The 19,013-nt window shown below is 39.3% G+C and overlaps 1 protein-coding gene across 10 annotated transcripts in view; it reads right to left on the bottom strand.

Moving 5' to 3' along the window:
• NAV2 (neuron navigator 2) overlaps positions 1-19,013 on the bottom strand; it is a 385,416-nt gene that overhangs the window by 46,702 nt on the left and 319,701 nt on the right. For all 10 annotated transcript variants that reach the window (XM_088057228.1, XM_088057233.1, XM_088057230.1 and 7 more), the window contains one exon: positions 3,488-3,626. In XM_088057228.1, coding sequence (XP_087913354.1) covers positions 3,488-3,626 — 139 coding nt within the window. The remainder of the gene's footprint in view (positions 1-3,487; positions 3,627-19,013) is intronic.

Here is a 19,013-nt window from a genome sequence, read left to right as displayed (position 1 = left end):
AAAACACAGTGAAACCTGGCTTGGGGATTGCAGCTGAAACTCCACCCGCCCAGAAGGGTGAGAGTGGAAATACGCTTGGCTGGAGGTCATGGCAAGACACAGCCAGCATGAGCTGGGAGCAAACCATCAGGATTTCTCAACTCACTCATAAAGTTTTGTAAATCTGAAGCTGTGAACAGACCAAACCCACTTTGCTGAGAAGATGTCTTATACAACTCCTTAGGGATGCTGCAGTTTTCTATTTAAAGGAACGTTTCTATTTTCTGATATTTTTGCCATCATATGATTGAATTTATTACTTGGTCTCTTTCTCCCATCTTATTTCAGTTAAATAAGTTATTTTTAAATGCCTACCAGGACTTAATTTCTCCTTAAAGTATGCATATGGTGTGACTTTAAAGGCACACTAGGTGTAGAACTGTGATAAAGGTAACTTACCTAATTCTGTGCAATAAAAAAGAAAAATATTAGGGTGCCAAAATGCATATAACTACATTAAGTAGTTTGGTACTTGGCATAATCACAGCAAGACATGGAATATGTGGTAAGGCAAATGCTGGCTCCCATCAACAGCTTGCTCAGAAACAACTTGCAAACATCTTCACTGCACTGCTATAAAAAGGGGCTACAGCTATGAATGTCTCTGAAGATGGAGTTAATATAATATTTAAATCTGGTTTCTCAAAGATCGGAGAAACTACAGCTTCTGGAGTATGGGTACTCATCTGTTGGGAAGGATGAAAATTTAACAGAAAAGTTTAACAGATATGAATGTTTAGCAGAAGGTTCTCTAGAAATGAAAGCAAGTTTTGATATATAAAAGATGTTTTTAGGGCCAGTCATTGCTGAAACAGCTGAGAGAACAAAGTTTAGTCGAGTTGGAAGGTTTAGAACAAAGGTTTAGTCAGTTGGAAGGAGGTTTTATGGCTAAAGTCCAACAGGTTAAGTGGTCTTCAAACAAAGCATATTTTCTACCAAGTGAAAAAAGCATAGGCAGGCAGAAAGATGTTTTTTACCAAAGCAAGAAGAATTTTCCACTGCAAAACAAGTTTCAAAGTTTAACACGTAACTACTAACCCTAATGATTGATTAGTCACTAACATAATATGGAAATTTTAGAAGTTTTGATAGGTTATATGTAAATGTAAAGGTATTGTGTATGATGCTGATTGGTTGTTATGTATTAAGATGCTCAGCAAAGAAAAATATATACATTGTAACCAGAACTAAATGGTCTTCAGACACATGGCTTGCCTATAGCCAGCAGCTGCAGGCTGACCCATGACCCCCAACTGCTGTAACTTAGTCTATGGAATAAACAGTGCTTTAAAGAAGAGTTGTCTGAAGTCCCCATCTCTTCATCAGGCTCTTACACTCATCAGCTCTGAAAATCAGCTTCTCAACAGAGATTTTTTCCTACTGCAACTATGCCTTTCTTTTCAGAGATTATTCTGCCTGAGTTACTGATTTTATCAGCCGACACTGACATGTTCAGGCTCTCTCCCTTTGATGTTGCTGCATTATTTGCCTGGACTCCCAGCTGCACATATATTAGCTTCAAGCTCTCTCCTTAATTATCTGAAATCCAACTTCTGTACCCCCTCAAAGAGATGTGACAGAACCACAGCAGGCCAAAAGTGCCTACTGTTTAGGAGAATCAAAGCAAGGGACATCCTGGGAAGAAGAGTCCTCATCTCTCTGCAAATGAGTGCTAGTCCTTTGTGGCTCATCACCCTGGGCAAGGCAAACCTGGGCACTGGCCATCACAGAATCCTTTAGGAAAGACAGAAAAGGTGTCTCTGCAACATTCACTGCATCATGCGCTCTGAGGTCTACAACTGGCAGCAAAAAACTAACCCTGCAAGCTACGCATTTCAGCTCTCCAAGTTCTTTTCATTCCCTTGGCTGACAAGACTCAGGTAGTTTGTTCCACTGAAAATGAACTGTTTTACAGGCAATAATTTGCAGATAACAGAATACCTGGAATAAAGATTGCCATTCATGAAAACTGAGGAGAGAAGCAGGTCAGAGACACACATCACACCAAAAAATTGCAAACACAACTTGTACGTTCTTGGCTCCCAGCTTCCTCTGCCAATAACTACACTCTACTGCCTGAGCAAGCTCCAGCAGCTTTTCTTCTGGTGTCTGTCTGCACCCTCTTGGATACTGTAACAGTTGTGGAGGAGGAAGAGGAGTTTGTCAACACAGATTTTGATCTCTCAGAGGTGTTTCCAAGAATCTGATCCATTAGAAGATAGAAGTCATATGAGTTTCTATTTTTTTTCCCTTAGGTTAATGTTTAGTCACGTCTCCCTAAGTCTTCCTTTTTTCATCCCAACAGTATTACAATGCTGAGACAGTAACAATTGTCAAAAAATATTCCTAGTTTCCCATCTTACTCTCTGTCAGGTACTGACAAACATGCTTGATAGATCTTAACTCCTCTCAGCTTGCATGAGACTTGTATTATCAGTTCCAAGTGCCTGTGCAGTCACTGATAGGCAACCAGAGGCTACCTGGAAACCCTTCATGTAGGCTTAAATATGCACTGTATGGCAAGGGAACAAAGACTACTCTGCTTGCACCACAGCTCTGGAGACAGAGCAATACTTCACAGCAACCACATGTCTACATTAAAACTGATGTCAAAAACAGATTTAGGATCCACTGATGAAAAGAACCGGAGAAGATTAAAAGAGGGAAGAAACAGAGGAGCACCCCTCTCCTCTACCTGCGGCACTGCCAGGTCACCACATCCCAGTGGCTTCAGCACACAGCACCTGAGTCCCTCAAGCAGGCTATACAAAGAACAAAGCTGGACTCTGTAGTCCTGCACTTTCCCAAACAAAAATCTATGCAATTGGTAAAAAAAAGCAGCTTATATTAGTGCAAATCTCTGTGTTACACAGTTTATTTGATGAAAAACTTTCAGATGTCTTCACTTGTTCCACCTCTTTGGATACGTGGTGTCTAAGCACAAAATGTACATGTATCCTGCTAGTGGAGGCAAAGTTTATCCTCCTGTGAAATGCTTACAAACACAGAAAGCCTTCAATAACACACAGCTCTGGAAATTTAATAAAATCCATTTCATTTGCACAGCATGCTTACATTTCTGATAAAAGTGTAAACTTCTGAATTTTCATGTTAACTTTATTGTATTCAATTATTTAAGAGAAAAACCTAACACCTTTTCTAGACCTAAAAAAAAATCTATATAAAATCCCATTTACATCTGTTTCTGTGCAGCTTTTCTAGGAAGGTGAGACCCAATTGTTGTGACATCACCATGGCAGAGATGTTGCAGGTTCCATCCACAGAGGAAATATTTGTAAATGCCGTGGATGACAAGGTGGGTACTATTGATACTGTCTACACTGAAGGCTGGCTGTGTGCTCAAGTTCAACCAACCCAAAGCAATTACACCTCCTGCCCAGTGAAAATAATAAATATCAACGTTACTTGAATAAACCAAACCTCTTACCTGTGCATCTAAGTTCTTGCGGGAGGAGGCAGGTGTGTTGGCATAGGAGCTGATAGAGGAGCTGGTGTTAATGTCATCGGTACTGAGATTATCTATGGTGTCACTGATCCCACTGCTGACAGAGCTGCTGTCATCCCAGCTGGAGAAAAAACACAACAGAGGGAGAAAAAAGAGTCAGAGGACAAGACATTATTCAAAAGGAAAAGTATTATTTCTACAACACTGAGCCCACTTGCACTTGCCCAAAAGGCCAGTGTATGCCATCACCAAGCCAAGGGCACCAGCGACACAGCTCTTTCTGACTCATCTGGAACGTGTGCCTGCAGTCCCAGAGCAGGGGAATGTAGCGGCATGAAGGGATATTAGCAGGGAAGTTTTTCATTTGAAGGTGGTGAGGCCCTGGCACAGGTTGCCCAGAGAAGCTGTGGCTGCCTCATCCCTGTAAGTGTCCAAAGCCAGGCTGGATAGGACTCTGAGCGACCTGGGATAGTGGAAGGTGTCCTTGCCCTTGGCAGGAGGATGGAACAAGATGATCTTTAAGATGATTCCACCCCAAAACATTCTATGATTCTGTGATCTCCAAGTAGGCATAGCACTGACTTGCTAAGCTGTAAAACAGAGATGGAACTTGAATGTAAGAAAAAAAAAATTCAGCCTGAAGCAACTTTTTGTACCTGGGTGTTTCACAGACCTGGGCAACAACCTGAATCTATCATCAACAGCATCAGCAGCCTCACAAAATTAGCAACTAGAAGTTCAGTCCTTCAGATGACAGATAACGCTCCTGAGTTGCACCACACTTTTCAAGAAGAGCAACTATTCAGGACCTTCTTCCAGCATGCGATAGCTTCAACGTTTCCCAGTAAATGAGAAATGCGTCGCTGGAAGTTTAGGACAAACAACATTTAGAATCTCAGCTTCAGATTTTGGGAGCTCCAGGCTCTCTTCCATGTTACATTTCTGTTTGCTTTACAAACTTGTAACAAAGAGATTCCAATGAAGTTTCTGGATGGGCAGTGAAAGCTATATTCACAAACCAATATACTGAGCAGTTAATATATGCATTTAAACCTAAACACCTGAACTGTCTTAAACTGTGTTAAGAGAACTGTGTAAAGAAAGGCAACCTTTCTCTGTTTGCTTGATCTTTATTCATCACTTCACCACTGATTTACTATCGCCTTTCTACATAAACTTTGTCAGCTTTGAAATGAAAGGCATTTCATTTTTTCCCACTTAGCAAAACACCTTCCTGCATGACTTTTAATGCTGCTTTAATAATTTTAATTGCATTTTCTTACTTGGGAGTACAATGTTCACCCATATCTGTACAAGGCCTTTTAGGGAACTGAGCACAGCTTGAAGAGCAGCACAATTTGCTGAACCACAAATGAAGTGTGGCCACAGGGACATCCTCCTCTGCATGTCACAGGAAGGCTTATTGCTGGCAGTTGCTCCTCGCTGAGTGCTCTGTTTCCAGTGAAGGTCTTCATCAATGTGTCAGCACAGTTAGTTGTTCCCCTTCTCCCATATCCCTGTGGATAAGCCAGCTGGGAAGCTCAGATCAACAGCTCCAGCAAGCCAAGAAAGGAAATCTGGGATGTTCAGCCACTCTGCTGGCAGAGAACAGGAATGGGGAGGGACCGGGACACACTGCTGGCCCCTGCCACAGGCTCTCTTTGATGAACCCTTGGGGTCACCCTTCATCTGGTTTTCTCCAGTTCATGAGAATTCACTCCTGCCAGCTCTGACTGACTTTCAGGGGTGTCCCAGTTACAGGATTTCCAAGAAGATTTTCCAAACGCTATTTGATAAGCCTGCAGACACTCCAGCTCTCGTGACTGGAAAGGAATGCTGCAGTCTACAGTATAAGTGATGCCACAATTCAAAGGAAAGAGAAATTTTTTCCCCAGATTTGCCTTTCTCAGATTTGGGTTAAAGGGAATCCATTGCAATACAAAATAGAAATCCATATTAAAATAAAACTCACAGTGTGAGACCTCCTGAATCTGAGAAAGCCAGACAGGCAGATTTGACACACCTGTTTTATTTGCCATCTTGAAATATCTTTTCCAGCATAACTGAATGAAAGATGTGTTGCTTATGCCAAGAAATGATAGGGGGACTTAAAAATCCAGAAAAGGATTGAAAGACTTCTTTGAAGCACTTTTTTTTAAGAATAGGCAATTAAATATCATAAGGCAAAATACCGAAAGCCGTATTACTTCTAAATTTCAGTTTTGAAAAAATGTCCTATAACTGATATTCATTTCTCTTTCCAAACCTATCACATAAAGCAATTACAATTCCTAGGTAAGTCTACAAATAAGGTTACAAAACAGTTAATAAAATTACTGAATAAAAAAATATGCTCTGTGGTTTCCAAAGTTTTGTGTAGCAACAAACTTATTTCCTATTTCTGGACCTAAAATAAAATAACAATCCTAACAGTAATAATATCATCAATGCAAATGCCTTCTGTGTTTAATAGTTTTATTTCCTTCTTATGGAAATATGGCAGTGGGGAAAAAAAAAAATTAATTTTCCTCTGTGTGACTCCTAGTCCCATCTTAAATGTATAGAAACTGAAACAATTTATCTTCAAGCACTCACAATTTTTAAACTACCACAGGCCCCAGTTCATCAACATCTAAAGAATGTGTTTAATGTTAATCATAAGTAGTTTTTCTGGCATCAGACAGTCCTTTTGGCTTCAGTTGGGCAATCTAAGGCATTATGAAAATATTTGAGTGCCCTTCTGAACTGGTACATGTGCCTGAGGACAAAGGCAGAAACATGCACCGGAATACATTGATGGTTGTGGCTTCCCCTTGTGTGTATCCTGGGCTTTACGTCCTTTATGTTCTGGTGGAAACAATGAATTACTCCAACTCTGTATTTTCAAGCTTACTATATCTGTTACTAAATAAAATAAAAAATAAAATATTAGCTGTTCTGAGGTCTGAAGATAGATGTCTGGATAGATTTTGGGTGCCACAAGCCAAATGACACAGCTCTCATGGGTATACTGGTGACACTGGTGCCCAAGCTGTTCTGACAGGGCAGTATGTGTAAACCCACATACCTGTCTAAACTCAGATAGCTTTAGCTTTATTTAACAAATATCACTTCAGAAGAAGGGTGGGAGTGCTGAGTCTCTAGCTAGAAAGAACAACAGCATGTAAGAGAACATGAAAACACCTTAAGAAATAAATAATTTGGTATACCTACATAAACAACTACTGATGCTGCCCTTTGAAATAGCACTAGAGAAGGCTGGTAGAATTCACTGAACTCTGTAAACTAGATGCCAATGCAAACCACTTTATGAGCATTCAACATATGCAGCTAAAAAGCAATGCCACAAATTCTGGGTAAAGCTGTGGCTCCTCCAGGGGACAGTAATCATCACCGAACTGAGGCATTTGTTTCATGCTGTTCTTGAAACCACCCCAAGCCCTCCACATAAATTAGTTCATTTTTACCTTGATCCAGTGCCTTGATGGTTAAAGTCAAAAGTGAGGAAGCAGAATGGGGCATCTAACAGCCGTAATTATGGTGTTCTTGGCTCCCAGAGCCAAGATAGCATCTTTGTAATTTAGCTGGTGCAATTAATAATTTCTGATGTCAGCAAAAGTCTACTCAAACATAACCTGAAGCTGAAATGTTTGGGCTTTCCTTTCTTTATTTGATCAATCACCTGAAACTTTACTTTGATTACTGAAAAATGTAAATTTAAAAAAAAATTAAATAAAATCTTAAGTGTATTATATATGAAAATTATACTACCACCCACTTAAAATCCACCCCTGCCACCACTTAAAAACTGCCATGACGCTGCCTCCCACTCTCTATGAAACCAAGCACCCCAAGGACCTCCCTCTGCCTCCCCACCTCACTCTGCTCACCCTAATGCAACGTTGCTACTACACATCGCCCACGTACAGCACCAGATCAACTGCTCAAAGCTGCTTTTTCAAACAGGTTTGCAAAGCTGTTAGGCTTAGACTTGTATTTTTCCACAGTCTATCAGCACTTTTCCAATCTGCATAATCATCACCCACAGACTTGGCTCTTCTTTGTCAACTTGGACAGCGCGCAAAGTCATTCTGTGATCCTCAGGACAGCCCCTCTTGTTGCAGAAATCTTCCCTCTTTGCAAAGGAGTAATTAAAATCCCTCCAAATAATGCTATTGTTGAAGTCTGAAAATACACCTTTCTCTACAGATGGGTATGGATTTTAATTTTGTTGGATCTTCACTCAAAACCAAAATTACAATGAGCTGCTGAAAAATACATTTGTCCAAGAAAGGGCCTTGGGGCTCTACAATCTTTCAAGTGGAAACATGGCAATTATCCTCTTCTATTTAAAAATTTAACTATTTATGAGTTGAAAGGTGAACAACAACAACAAGAAGTAAGATCAAGGTACAAAATTATTGAAACTTCACAGCATGTTCAAAGATTTTAAAGGAAAAATTAAATATGCTATAACATGAGACAGTAAATACTGCAGTTTCCACTCTTTTCTTCTGGGATTTCCTGCAGCAGTGAGAATCGGGCCAGAAATCCAGAAAGCACACACAGACCCTTGCACAGTTTTCTTTTCAAACTGTTCTGAAACTGAAACATAACCACTTGTAAAAGAATGGATGGAAATCTACCTCAAGAGAAGTTAATTTAATTAATGTGTTTTACCTGCTATTAATCACCCACCTCCCCCATTATCTCCAGTTACTATTTTCTTACATCTCACTATAGGTATTTAACATAAACCACTTCATTTCTTATGAAAAGCAGAGCCCAGGAACAAGACTGTTACCTTGAAACACTTAGTAAAGCCAGACCAAGAAAAGTAAACCAGGAAAAATTAATACAGAGCCTTCCCAGTTGTTCTTTCTGGAGCAGAATCTAATCCTTTTAATGACATTTTTTGGTGCAGAGTTAAAGTGCTGGAAGTGTGCTGTGAGCTACTCAGACGTTTTCATGTTAGTGACTATTTGGGTTACTGCCAGCAAGCTGAACTGTAGCTCTTTGTCAAGCTCTGTTTAGAATTCATCCAAGATAAGGTTTCAGGATTTACATTTAAAATACCTATTTGCAAAGGGAATAACTCACAGAACAAAATTATTCAGTGTTGAAAAATTCGCATAAGAAAAGATTTGGAGAAGTTAGAAAACTGCACATGTTCTTCTTATTTAATCTTCCTATATCAGTGCTAATAACTTTATAAAAATAACACTGGATTTTATTTTGTCCCTTAAAATCTAACCAGGAATTCGACCAAGCTATTGACAAACTTCAACACAGCTGAGCACACACATACACACAGAGGACCTCTTAAAAATCCACCTGATCTCAAGGAGTTAGAACACCCTTGATTTTCATGAACTGATTTGACTTTCCACCATCGTGTTCTGCTCTGAAGCTGAAATTCCGAAGGCCTCTTCTTCACCTGCGCACTTTGCTCAGTGCCTCTTTGGCCCATGGCTGTCTGGGGTCACCAAGCCAGCTGCCAGCACAACTGTATTCAATTGCAAAATGCCTGACTGGTAGAACCTGTTTTTTTGGCCATTGCTCACAAACCAGGGCTCCTCTGGTACCTCCACAGCCTCAGGGAAGGGGAGAAAAGCAAGGCACTGCATGTGACACAGGTGCTGGAGGAGCTCCCAGCTATGTCTGAAAAATTTAGTGTACACTACTACAATCAGCTGCCAGCCCCTTTTTCATGCACTCACAATCTATAAACCATGTACTATTATACATCACACGTATAAACCACCTACTATTCTGTCTGAAGACTTACTGTGTTTATAAAGCTTTTAACAGACCAGCTCTAAACTGGGTGCACAGAGCACCCCTTGGTCAACTGCACTCTCACCTCCCTGCTTTGGAAGCCATGGGAGTGATGCTCATGTCTATGATTGTCATGTCTATGTCACTACAATGACACCAGAGAAAGCCAGAAACAAAATCAGGGTCTTCATATCACAATAATGTCAGTGTTAAATCTCAGTCATCACATTAAAAAAAAATACTTTGTTTGTTCTGCCTTTGTTTCCATGACAGTAAGAAGTGCTGGGAAAAGTCTTCTAATCAAAGTCAGAAATCCTTGTTTACATACAAAGCCTTGGGTGCCTTCCAAAAAATAAATCCTTGTAAAGTGTCGATGTGACAGCAATGGATTGAAGAAACCCAGAGGTCAAGCCCAGACTGCTGGGGACGCAGCAATGGACTGCCCTAATTCCTTGCAGTCCTCCCCGGGATGAGGGGATGAGAGAATGGGGAGGAGGCCCCTGGCAAAGATCTGGGTGTAGGTCACCACTGCAATATGCCTCCAACTCCCACTCAGCAAGGTCCCAGCCCAAACACCTCCTCACTACAGGCAGACAGAGAAGGCAGCCTGCCCAGGGGATAGAGTGAAAACCAGACTTGACTGTCCAGGTTTCTTACCCAGTCTTACTTACCAATACTTCTTTCTTACTACTTACTTCTCCCCCAAAAGCAGACACTCTGGATCACATCACCTCCTCGTACAAAGACACAATTTAAGACTTAAAGAAGAGGAAAACATCCACTGGACACATTGACAGAGTTTCTGACACCCACCTCAAGCTCCTCCAGCCCAGTGGTAGCTGGTGAGAGCTCAGCAGCTCAGCAGCAGTTACTGGTACCTGGCAGCTGCTTCACCAGAGGATTCAAAACATAATAAAAACAGGGTTAAACACCAAGGAGAAGAAAAAAAATAGATTAGCTAAATTCTTACAGGAATGATGTAACAAAAATATGAAAGGAAAGGAATGAAGGCCAGTATGGAAACAAAACTATGCAAGATGCACTTAAATTCCCTGTTGATGAGTGTGCTTTTGAAAGACTCAAGGGGCTGGACCCACCCGCCCCGTGGCCATCTCCCTCCTGATCAGGGTCACTCAGTCACCCACTGCCCCAGAACAAGTCGCCAGCTGGGACCACTGGACATCCTCACCCAGGAAGAGGTAGATAATGAACACCCCCAGAGCCAAAAGCTACAGCTGGCAGGCAGAATACGGCTCCTTCGCTTCCCATCTTCTCTTAATCCATCCTAACACTGTAACTCCACCACTGACACCAGTGCAAATCTTTTAGGTCTGCAGATTGCAACCCCAAGCAAGAAACACACAGGCACAAACTGAAGACATACGTGCATGAAGACTCAGAGCAATTCCCACTCACTATTATGCTTTTCCCTACTCAGAAGACACTGCAAAGCTTCTACATAAATTGATCAAGGCCATAACCTGTGCACAGCAAATCTGATTTCACACATTAGAATTGCTCCTATTTCACAGCAGCATCAGCTGCAGCTGACCACATGGAGACAAAGATAATGCTCACGGTTCTCCCATCAGAAAAAGAAGCGGAAAACAACAGAAATTGTCTTTCTGAATGCATGACAGCCTGCTGAAATATGCCTTAAGATAAAAGATGAACTTGGCTACAAAAAAAGTGTTAATTTGATCATAGGGCACAGCACTATCCCTCAGGAAGCCAAGCCACTGAACAACATATATATATATATATATATATATATAACAACAATTGTTATCACACCAACGATTTACAGAACAAACAGACTCATAATCAAGCAAAATAATTTATTCTTTGCTGCATGGAAAATGTCAGCTACTACCAACCCTGAAAGCAGCTTTTTTGCCCTAGCAGAACTGCAACATTCTAGATAGTACAAATAACTCCTGGTTCATGTGAGCCTTTAAAATTCAGCTTATTTGGAAGGAACTGCAAAAAGGAAAGGAATCTTACAACCTTACTCAGACAAATCAGGAAGCTACCAGAAGTTTGCACAGGAGTGAGAATAAGAACTGGATACTATGTACTGAAAAGCAAGTGCAATCTGGGCTGGGATCTGGCCTGAAACAGACCCACACATGCCTTTGTTTCCCTGCAAGGTGAGCTCATTCCCACAGAGGTTCCGCCTTTGCAAAGAAAACAGACTTACAGTGCTAAAATATAACAAAGCTCCATAGTTTTCTGAGGCTAAAAGCCTGCAACACTAGTGGAAAGATAGTCGGCTAGATTGCAGCCTTTGAGTATCAATAAACCCCACAGAATCACAAAATTAAGCCAGAAAAAGCAAACACAGCAATAGCTGTCTGTTCTCACACAGGAAAATTTTTATCATGTTATTCAAATATTTGCAATCTATTGAAAATGTATTGATTTAATACATCATACAGTGATTGAAAAGAAACAGTGCAGGGAGAAAGCTGCTCGGATTTATCCATCATCTAATGTGTTTCCACTGCTGCCAGTATTTGCAAAGCTAAACCTCCTTACTCAAAGGCGCAACACAACACATTCCCGTGCTTTCAAAAGTGCAGAAAATCTCTTACCTTGCAATATTGCCCAGCCAAAGTACTTCTCCACTTTGTTGCCCATGAAGAATTCCAGGAAAGGTGCTCAGATTTATTTTGCAGGTTGATACCTTCATTAGGCTACCGTCCAATACCCCCCCTTAAATAAACCAGCCTGTAACTTGACTATCTAGGAAGAGCCTTTGAAAAAAAGTTGGAGCAAGGCTGTTTTCCAACAGACCCCTCCACATACAGCAGCTCTGAGAGACACTGGAAAGTAAAACCCAGCTAGAAGGTGATCATCAGAAACTTCCCCTGGAAAGAAATCTGATCCCTCAACAAAATTAACCTCTAAAGCGCTGAAAAAGCGAGAGGTCAAGACTTTCTGCTGGGACTAGGTCATCTGTGAAAGCTGTAACCTGATGGCAGTAACCAGGCAGACTGGTGCCTCCAGATCAGGTACTGTATCCCACCAAGTAAAAGCTCAAGTCAGCAGCCCTGTACTTGGAGGTACCAAATGGCACTGTTTGATCTCAGCTGAAAGCCTACAACTTCTAAAAGCATTTTTCTCACTCTACTTCTACAGAGGGGTTCAACTATGTGACTACTGAAGCAAGTATTGCTTTATGTGAAGGAGACATACCTGACATGTTTTAATACAAAACATTTGGAATATTGGTAGTTTTTTAATTTTTTTTTTTTGAGGTGGGGAGTGGTGGTATATAAAAACATTTCCAATAGGAATGGTAAAGAAAATAGCAATTTATCCACTGGTATCTCCAGCAAAGAACTTAAGAAACTGAGACAAGATATGCAATATTAATCTGATTCTTCTTTATTTAGCACTGTAGAGTAAGGGGGACTTATTACTTCTCCTTATTTCAAATAGAACAGAGATGGATATTTAGAAATACTTGGTTGATAAAAAATCCTGGTGGTTAACATTCAAAACTCTTATTTTAATTTAATATAAATAGTTTCTGACAGGATTCTTCCAAGATCTATGCAGTCTTATGAACATGTGGGGGGTTTTGTTGTTTTGTTGGGGGTTTTTTGGTTTTTTTTTTATTTATTTTTTTTTTCCCCTAATATGGGAAATCACACCAGCTGAGTAGTGCCAGGATAAATTTCTGTTGCCAGCAAGATAACCAGCAAGGGATCCTGTTCTGGAAAGAAGATGGGAAGCCTTTAGGATGGAGAAAATGGAGAGAATATGACACTGTTGCCTTAGCCTCACCTCAAGATGATGGATCATCCCGCCCAAAACCAAAAAGAAGAGTAGGAAAGCCTAGTGAGAAGTAAACTATACCATTATATATTTATCAATTCAGCTTGAGTACCCTTGTCTTAAACAAAACACACCTTTTAGCACAACACTTGGTTGGTTGAAAGAGTTAAAATGCAAGAATTCAAAGGTTATAAAACAAAGACTTTGTGGGGATATTCTGCTGACAAAACCTTCAAATAAATGAGTCTCAGTCTGAGCTTGCCTTTCTACACTGGAGTCTGTATTTTCATGGCTACTGTGTAACTATGGCAACACAGAGGACGAGTAATTTAGAGGCTGGTGGATGTGACAACTTGCAATTTAGAACAATGCTAATAATAAAGTGGCTTGGGAAAAGCATCATTTAACACAAACATTTGTGGCTCAAAATTAAAAAGGCCTGTTCACTTAATTTTAAAAGTTTTTAGATTTTTTTTTAGCTGTATGATTACCTATATTATGTTAGTCTGATCATGAAAAAAAGGTAGAAACATGACTTGTGCTTTTTGGTTCATCTGCACCTTTGAGTGCAGCCAAACCACCCCCTTTGTGATGTGCACATGTACAAATGCAAAGCTGCTGATGTCACTATCTTTGCTGGAGATTAGACAAAAATCACATGGCTTTTTAAAAAGAAAGCCATGTATTATCTATAAAGAAAGAGGGAAAAGATCCTCATGGACTGTTATTACTCCTTTTTTGCCTCTGGTGCATTTTAACTGCTATCCTTTATCAAAGAAGCTGCAAACTGCTTCTCATTCCTTATTTTAATTGCTGAATAGTGAGCAGAGATAACTCTCAAATATGCCAGATACTTAAAAGAATCACAACTGCAACAGTAAAGCTTTCTTTTCATCCCTAACACCCTTCCTGTCTTCCTTCAAATACCTCTCTCAACTGATGTTTCTCAATTATCTGTCCATGCAGTTGTATATTAGTAAAATATATTAGAAAATTAGTGGTTGATCCACTGCTAATGGCAAGTAAGAATAGCTAGAAATATTCTAATTAGAAATACCCAAATAAATAAAACAAACAAACAACCCCCCCAAACACAAAAAAATCTAATCTGAAATTGTAATCCAGGAAAAAAAAAAAAATCAGGATACTGCATCTGTTGAATCACCAGCTCTCTAGCTCCAAATAAAGCCAAATTAACAAGATCAAGGTACAGCACTATGCTCACACCCATCTACAGCCCCATTGTCCTTCCCTTCCTTGGCAGTCCTTCCAATGCAAAGGAGGGATTTTGCAATGTAATACCCGTAACACTAAATACAGGGGGATATTTCCTGATGAATTTTACATGTAGCAATAATCACAGTTTTATGGGTCAGGAAGTTCAGAAGATTAGTGTGTTATGGCTGCAGCATACAAAAGCATTTGTGTTGGAAGTTTCACATAGCAAAGGGGTGAGATAAGCTGTGAGCAGCTTTACATTAAGTTATTTTACGATAGTTAAAGTTGGGGAGAAGTAAAGAGACCCCACATATTAATTTACCAAAAGAACAACTGCTTAGAAAAGGCTGCAAAGTGTTCTAATACAAAGTGTCATAGAATCACTGCACCTCCAATCCCTTTTGTTCCTTACCCCAACACCCGTGCGCTATTCCCATTAACCTCAGGCACAGCTGTGATGCTGGTCAGAACTGAACTAAATCTGCTTGCAGCAAAACAAAAACTTATCAAAGAAATGCCTCATTCCATTTCATTTGCAAAGGCCTAAACCCACAATTACAAGTTTGCATTCTAGGTTAAGGCAGCTTAAATCTTGCTGCATTTCAAATGCTCCCTTGGAGAACACCAAAATACCTGAAAATTGTGGGTTTACTGCAATATGTCAAATCCTCTTTATTTTTGTTTCTCAGTAGCTGAGATCTATCATTTGATAACTAGAATGATTATAAAAGTAACACAAGCAGCATATGCTTTTGTAAAGAAATCCCACTTCAGTAGTCTTTGGAACCTTCGGGATACTGTGTGGCATGAGGCACCTGACACATCTTGCCCTGGAAGGGACTCCATTATCACTGGGTAAACCAATGTCTCAAAATAATCTCAACAGCAATTTTTAAAGTTTTATTTTTCATTTCTTCCCTCCTAAAGGACATTATTTGAATTAAAAAACACCAGTATTTGTAATAACAAAACATATTCTGAATAAACTCAAACATGTTTTTGAACACATTTCCATCCTTTGAACTAGAGTACATGGAACACAAATATACCTTTTTAGAGTACTGTCATGAGTATGAGTATCTGCATGAGAAACTAAAGGCAGGACTACAGCAGCACTGCTGCACCATTACAACTCTTACATCTGATAGTATAGGGCTAAAACTTTATGTAACTACCTATTCAAATGACCTTTACATTAAATAAAAAAAAATCAAAAACTAAACAAAAACAATGAAGAACCCCAGCTTACTGAACTCATGTAATTGTTAATCCTAGGAAGGTATTTCTACTGAAAACCAGAGCAACACTGGCAGCAACATAAACCCTCAGGAGGAGGTATAGCAGAAAATAAACCCTGCTGCTACCACCCTATGGGTTTTCAGTGAGGTTCCAAAGGGAGCTTGGAAGACAGGAAAAGTAGGACTGGAAAATGAAGCATCATTTTTTGATTTCCCTTATTCTTCAGAGGCACTGAGTCTGCACACTGACAAGGGATATCTGCTCTGAAACACTCCTCACATCCTTAAATCTCAATGGGAAGAACCCTCTGTTGCCTCAGGCTTTCCTGAGAGCAGACAATTATATTATGGTGGTGGTGTGTGGATTTATTTATTTTTATAAGTGAACACATGAAGTGTAGAATACTTTGAGGTTTTGTTTAAATCACTCAAATGGTATCACACAGAAGTAAAAAGGAACCATCAGTGTATGCTGCTGCATAGCCATGTATTGTAATGCATAGGAACTGGGCAAGATGTTAAGTAAAGGGGATTCTGACCCCCAGGAGACTGTGAATTTGACCAGAAAACTCAAATAAAATTAATAATTAATAAGGATAATATTAATAATTATTGCACAGTATGAGATAGACTTAGCATCCTCCTCCAAGGGGCTGCTTTTAACTGAGCAACCATTAGGGAATGCCCCAGCTTCTTCCAACAAGGTGAGATGCATGCCTGATGGAGAAGAAAAGACCGTGTGTGTGTGTGTGTGTGTGTGTGTGTGTGTGTGTGTGTGTGTGTGATGTATGACTAAAATGGTTTTGTAACATTTTAACATGTACTTCAAAGATTGTCTAAAGAATGCCAGTAGCCTCCATGTGTGTTGACACAGTTTTGAGGCATACTTTTCACTATTCTCATTTCAAATGAATAAGCACATCAGAGTGAAAAACACAAATGGCCACTTTATAGAGAGAAAAAAAGACAGGGAACTGGAGAAAATCTAACAAAAATGGGGGACGCTGAACAGCAATTTATCTTGCATATTCTTATCTGAGAGGAATTCCAAATGAATGCTGAATCCAGGGGTTATACTTGGATGATCCAAAATGTTTCTATATTTAAACATATTATCAAATCTCAGACTCCTTGAGTGAGAAATATCAACATATGAACTATATACACATGCTTTTGCTTCATTGATTTCTATGCTAATATTTCCAGATATAACAAATAAACAAACCCAACTAAAAATACAAAAGACAAATAGCCCTTTTGTAAGAACACTGGATAAAAATGGGAAAAAAATCTTATCTTAAAGTGCAGTTAATATGGTGAAATGCAAGAATGATGTATCATTCTCACTGTTTTAAATGCAGTTTTCTTTATCTCCTTCTCCAAATTATAAAAATCAGTCCTCCTTCCAAATAACATAATATTGACAAGAAAGATTTTAACATATATGCCACTAAGGAAAAAAATGTAATTCTTCCAACCTAGAAGAGTACCTAAAAAGAGTAACAGGAACTGCTACAATGTTCTAAGACTTAACTGTCTCCTGCCACCATTAAGGTTCTCAGTTTGATCCCTACCAAACAGATTTATAAACATAGTGCAGCTGGCATGAATTCTTTTTTTCATGACCATGACCATGAAAAAATGCTTTGGGGTGAATCTATGAGAGATGTACGTATATAATTTATAGTTTGTTTTCTGAGCTTTCTAACATCATGTCTGTGTCAACATGCAGTAGAGTGAAGAACAGAAACAGATATGAAAGAAGCTATACAAATCATCATGTAGAAGCAGTGATATAGAGAATATCTCAGAAAGAGAGAAAATTTTAATTACAGGTTTTTGTTTGGTCAGCAGGTACAGGGCTCTGTGTCAGAGAATGCATTCAGGCCCAGGAAAGATATGCCAAGTGTGATATCTACAGAATTAGATATTTCTGGCTGAACAAGCAGCTCTCCAAGTGGTTGTAGTATGGTTTTGAGAAGCCCTATAAAATTTGATTTAACCTTCCTACCCACACTCCCAATAAAATACTAAAATCATTGCTGTTAAATCAACAGCAGTCATTAACCATGTCAGGGCATCCACTGTAAAACCACTGCTGTCATCTGTATGGATCTCGTTCAGTTATGATCAATAGTTTACCCATCTTAATTGCTTCAGCATTCCCCTAATTAGAGATATCTCTGAATTTACTATTATTTACTGTTGCTGTGGATGTTGTAAAGCTTGCACATCCCGCTAGAAAAGTAAACTCATTTATTCTAATGAAAATACCACTACTAAATCATTGTAGTGTTTTCAAATCCTCTGCATCACCTGATCCATAAACATTCAAACCATATAAACACTTCAACTGCACCGTGTACAAAGAACAAAGACACAAACTCTCAATTTCAACAAAAAAAAATTATTTTGCTTTATTTTTGAGAGTCCATTTTTGTTTTTTCTTATAAAACAAAGGGATTGACTCCACCCATACAACACTAGGATGTTCCAAAGACTGTATCTGAGCCAAAAGACATCTGTCCTTCTCAGGTTACCTTGCAAAGTATTTCCACTTTCTTGGATGTACTTTTTCATGTGAATTGTTTTTTTCTTAATTTTTTTGTTTCTGTCCATCAAATAGACTAACTTGCTATTTCCACATTCACAACAGAGTCTTAATGCAATATAGAATTTTGGACATTTCCCCGCCCTGCCGCTGTTAACTATACCTGGTTATGTAAACAAAAGGTTTTTTAAATTTACAATCTTCCTAACACAAAATGAACCGAATCAATCCACTTAACCTACAAGACAGCAGCTCTAACCAGTGCATATTTTTAAACAAAAGTTTCTCCTAGCTCTTGGGTATTGTTTAAAATGGTGACAACTCTTATGGACTCATTGCTTTAGAAACAAAATATAAATTCTTAACTAAGCATCAAAAAAGCCCAAGTGTGAACGATAAAGCACTAAATTTAAACTAATATTTTAAAATTGCAGCCAATTAGAGGTGTGTCCTCCATGAAACGCCTTATCTCATGAACACCTGTGGTAATCACAACTCACCCAGGTGAACTTTGACCTCAGCTAAACCCTAATAAAATCGTAGCTGCAAATCACCTGAGAATGGTCCTTCAGATTAGCTGCTTTTCAGAGAGCTACCTCAGCTTGACTGACACTTGACTGGAGAAAAATTCAACAGACTTGCTTTCAGCAAAAGGTCAGCTTTTTAACTACTTCACCAGTTCCATTACTCAAAAATTACTTACATATAGAAAAAACACTCTTCTTGCAAACATAACAATGAAACCACTTGCTCTTACTTGACCAGAAAAGACACACATTTAGACGGCAGCAGGATGTGGGAAAACTGATGGTAATAACAACTGACTATTGACATAGTGAGCTATATTGCATGTAACAGTTTTCTTCTTTTGAAACTGAACTACTAATTCCAAACGCCTGTGCCTTGTAGGGCCCGGATTATCTCATGCCTCACATCGTTA

This window comes from Pseudopodoces humilis, chromosome 7 (genome assembly GCF_049639895.1).
Source record: "Pseudopodoces humilis isolate 2021_Gansu_Grassland_sample_001 chromosome 7, ASM4963989v1, whole genome shotgun sequence".
Lineage (NCBI taxonomy): Eukaryota > Metazoa > Chordata > Aves > Passeriformes > Paridae > Pseudopodoces > Pseudopodoces humilis.
This window is presented reverse-complemented; position numbering and strand designations above follow the sequence as displayed.